Below are 4,826 nucleotides of genomic sequence, written 5' to 3'. Positions count from 1 at the left end.
CCCCCCCAGCAACCCTCAGTTTGTTTTGTGAAATTAAGAGTCACTTATGGTTTGTCTCCCTCCTCACCCATTTCCCCCCCACACCTCCCCTTTGGCAAGCACCGGTTTGTTCATTATATTTAAGACTCTTGTTTTTTGTGCATACGTACACACACACACACACACACCCCTCTATAAATATCTTCTTTATCCATTCCTCTTTTAAATGATATTTTGGTTGCCTCTATTATCTTGGCTTTTGCAAATAATTGTGTAGTAAACATAATAATTCTGCATATATCTTTTTGAATTAGTGTTTTCATTTTCTTTGGCTAAAAACCCACTAGTGGAATTACTGGATCATGTAGAATTTCTATTTTTAAGTTTTTGAGGAACCTCCATACCATTTTCTATAGTGGCTATACCAGCTGGCATTCCCCCAGCAGTGCACAAGAGTTCCTTTTTCTCTACATCTTTGCCAGCACTGTTATTTTTTGTGTTTCTGATTAACCATTCTGACCAGTGTGAGATGATATCTCATTGTGGTTTTGATTTACATTTCTCTGATCATGAGTGATGCTGAACATCTTTCCATGTGTCTGTTGGCCATCTATTGTCTTTTTTGGAAGAATGTCTATTCAAGTCCTCTGTGCAATTATTAATTGGATTGTTGTTAGTTTTTGTCATGTTGAGTTGTTTAAGTTCCTATATATTTTGGATTCTAACCCTTTATTGAATATGTCATTTGAAAATATCTTTCCCATTCAGTAGGTTGCTCTTAATTTTGTTGATGGCTTCCTTCACTGTGCAAAAGATTTTTACCTTGCTGTAGTCCCAATTGTTTATTTCTGCTTTTATTTTCCTTGCCAAAGGAGACATATCAAGAAAAATATTGTTATGGCTGATGTCAGAGAAATTTCTGCCTATGTTTTCTGTTAGGAATTTTATGGTTTCAGGTCTCACATTTAGATCTTTAATCCATTTTGGGTTTATTGTGTATGTAGTATAAGAAAAGGGTCCAGTGTCATTCTTTTGCATGTAGCTGTTTAGTTTTCCCAACACCATTTGTTGAAGACACTGTCTTTTTCCCAATTTATATTCTTACTAACTTTATCATAGATCAATTGATCATAAAGGTATGGGTTTATTTCTGGCTATTTTGTTCCGTTGAGTACCATTCTGTTTTGATTACTGCAACTTTGCACAGTATGTTTTGATACCACCAGTTTTGTTTTTCTTTTTCAAGATTGGTTTGGTCCAAGAAAAAGGATGGTTTCTCTGCTACTTTTGATTATAGTTTTTTTTTTTTCCTGCCTTTGTTAAATATGGGGATAATTGCAGCTTGTATGGAAAATAGAAGCACTGATTACAAGTTTGTTGTAGCTGGCTAAGATGTGGTGCCTATAAACGTAGACATGTTTTTAAAGATATGATTAAATTTCTATTTTAGAAGGATGTATTTATTATTGATGAACAGTGTAGGTTAAGAGAGGCAAAAGCAAGATGCTAGAGAAAGGAAGGCTAGATATAACCCACACAGACTAGTTATGAACCAGTAATAATAAAATAATTTGAACTATGATGTTTCATATGCTTGATATTTTCCCAAGCCCTGTGTATTCTCTGTAATATTCCTGAATAGCTCTCCTCAATTTTATGATCTCCTAACCTCCCTTTTAATACTTTTATCCCTTTTATTTCTTCTATAGTTCTTTTTCTAATCTCATCTTACATTTCCATTGTGTATTGAAGGCCTATAAAATATGCATATCCCTTATGTGTTTTAGCATCCCTTTCCTAATTAAACAATTTCCCTTCTTCTAATTCATGGAATTTTTAATTTCTTTTTAGACAGAGAGAGAATTTCAGAAAACCAAGATTCAATTCCAAAGCAGAGAATTAATGGGAAAAAATCCTCTCCTGGAGTGAATATGACAAGACTGACCAAAAGTAGATCCCCTTCTTTAGATGCTTGGATGAGTGATGATTGGTTATATAGGAACCAGGAACACTGGGACATAAATTTGCCAGAAGAAGCTTTTGTTCATAAAACAGTCTACACTGAGGTGGGAAACTTTGAAGTTAGTGAGAATAAGAAAAGTTTAGATGTTAAGTCAGTTAATTCAATTTTGGGTATACAACAAGGAAATCCTATGAGAAAGGGGTCCTCAGACTATGGTAAGTTTAAAACTAACTTCAAATTTAACTTAGACTCAGGTAAGCAATATGCAGAATATAATGAATGTGGGAATGCCTTGAGCCTGAGTATAGATATTCAAGACCCAGAAAGTCATACCTCAGTGAATTCCTATGAATGCTATCAATGTGGGAGAGCCTTCAGCCGGAGTTCATCCCTCATTCGACATCAGATCATTCACACAGGAGAGAAACCCTATAAATGCAGTGAATGTGGGAGATTCTTCAACAGACGTACAAACCTTACTAAGCATCAAAAAATTCATACTGATGCAAAGGTCTGTGAAGGCAGTAAATGTAGGAAAGCTTTCAGTGAGAGTGAAGACAGTAATAAAAATTCAAGACTTCATTCTGGAGATAATCCCTATGAATGTGTTAACTGTGGAAAATCCTTCAGCCGGAGCTCCTCCCTTATTCGACATCAAATGATTCATACAGGAGAGAAACCTTTCAAATGTAAGGTATGTGAGAAAACCTTCAACAGGAGTTCAAACCTTAAAAAACACCAAAAACTTCATACTCAAGAAAAATCCTGTAAAAGGAAGACACACAGACAACAATGAATTTAACATCAATGAATTTATACTAGAGGGAATCCTGTGAATAGAGTAAATGCAAGAAAACATTTGTCAGGGATTCTTCCTCATATCCCTTCCTCATAATAGGGATTCATAACTCATATGGCAGAATTAATATTGGAGAGAAATCTGTTATTGCGTAGGAATCTATTCCCAAATGAAGCCACAAGGGTTTAGAGTAAAATGTATCACCATACAAGTCTTTGCCTGTCATTATTCTGATAATCCATTTGCCATCATCATTCCTAGTTCATAAATGGAACCTGTGGCATCCTTATATTCACATGACTTATTGAAGTAGATATTAGGGAGGAGCCAAGCAATCAGTATCCTTGGAATTGATATTTAATAAAACTCAAACTTTTAGTCCTTACGAGAAGGTCATGAGAAACCAGGAGCTCACGGGAATATAGGAATACTTCTAAAGACTGAACTCTCTGAATTAATGTTAGAGACCACAGGAATGACAAATTACTCCATGATATATCTTGGCTCTCATGATGCTGAGTGGGGACTAGAATTGGAAGAGGATTATCAACTGCAATGGCAAGTGGATTCTGTATATGGTTGTCACATCTTCATTTTTAAAAGTACTCTTTGGAATGTAGGCTGGAGGGACATCCATATTCTTGGGTCTGTCATTTATTCCAAATACTAAGAGGTCAATAAAGTGTCATAGTACTCTGTTCACTAGTTTCCTTGTTCTGCTGTAAGTTATTTCTGTAAGTTACCTTTAGGATCTTGAGCCAAGAAACTTATCATTAATATGCCCCAAAATATTCATATTGGAGAGATTCCCAAAGAATGATGGTGGTAGTATTTTGTAAAAGCTCATATCTTATTCAAAAATAGAAAAGGTATACTGGAGTATGAACACTTAACGATGAGTTAATGTGCAAAATTATTCTCTGTTCATTTGTTCTAAGGTTTCAGGTCTTTAATCCACTTTTTATTTAACTTTTGTGTATGGTATAAGGGTGGTCCATTTTCATCCTTTTTTCCATATGACTGTCCAGTTTTCCTAGCATTGTTGATTGAGGAGACTATCCTTTCACCATTGTATATTCTTGGCTCCTTTGTAGCAAATTAACTGACCATATATATATGAGGGCTTATTTCTGGGCACTTGTTCTCTTCCATTGATATTTATGTCTGTGTTTATGCTAATACCATACTGTTTTGGTTACTATAGCTTTGTAATATAGCTTGAAGTCAGGAAATGTAATACCTACAGCTTTGCTCTTCTTTCTCAAGATTACTTTTACTGTTCAGAGTCTCTTGTGGTTCCATACAAATTTTAGAATTTTTTTTTTCTGTTTCTGTGAAAAATGCCACTGGGATTTTGATAGGGGTTGGTTGCACTGAATCTGTAGTTTCTTTGGGTGATATGGACATTTTAACAGTATTAATTCTTCTAAGCCATGAGCATGGAAGATCTTCCCATTTATTTTTGCCTTCTCAAATTTACCCATAGATATTTTATTGTTTCATGGGGTTGTAAATAGGATCCCATTAACAACTGCATGAAAAGAATAAAATATCTATGGATAAATTTAACCAAGGAGATGAAAGATCTGTACATTGAAAACTATCAGACATTGATGAAAGAAATTGAAGACACAAATAAATGGGAAGATCTTTGCCATTCAGCCTCAATGCAGGGAATCTCAAAAACCTGCCCCCTCTCTCTGTGCCCATATGCCATATCCCATGACTTACTAAGGGATTCTACTAGTTGTTATCCATTATATTTATTCATTCTCATTGTTATAGAAGTTTAGCTAGACACATAGCCACCCAACTGTAAATTTCTGTTAATAAGTACTCATCAATGGGATGTGAACAGAAATGATGTTTGTCACTTCCAAGTCTTGCCCGTCAAGCAGCTAGGCATCATTCTATTCTCCTGACAGGTTTTCCTCTCTCTGCTGGTTGGAGAACCGTGAAAACTGTAGTGACGGCAGTGGACTACAAGTGGAATCCAGTATTAGGAGTGGAATCCTGGGCCACCCATCTACCTCCAGTTAGAGAGAAATAAACTTCAGTCATGTAGAAGCTCCTTGTTTTGTTGTT

The 4,826-nt window shown here is 35.5% G+C and overlaps 1 protein-coding gene across 1 annotated transcript in view; it reads left to right on the top strand.

The window, feature by feature from the left end:
• Window positions 1-3,868, top strand: part of ZNF215 (zinc finger protein 215) — a 27,807-nt gene extending 23,939 nt beyond the window's left edge. The window contains exon 6 of the mRNA XM_059389191.1: window positions 1,831-3,868. Coding sequence (XP_059245174.1) covers window positions 1,831-2,738 — 908 coding nt within the window. The 3' untranslated portion in view covers window positions 2,739-3,868. The remainder of the gene's footprint in view (window positions 1-1,830) is intronic.
• The last annotated feature ends 958 nt before the right edge of the window (window positions 3,869-4,826 follow it).

The sequence above is a fragment of the Mustela nigripes genome, chromosome 1 (assembly GCF_022355385.1).
Source record: "Mustela nigripes isolate SB6536 chromosome 1, MUSNIG.SB6536, whole genome shotgun sequence".
In the NCBI taxonomy this organism is placed as follows: domain Eukaryota; kingdom Metazoa; phylum Chordata; class Mammalia; order Carnivora; family Mustelidae; genus Mustela; species Mustela nigripes.
Note: the sequence above shows the minus strand (reverse complement) of the source record. Positions and strands in the feature narration are given on the sequence as shown.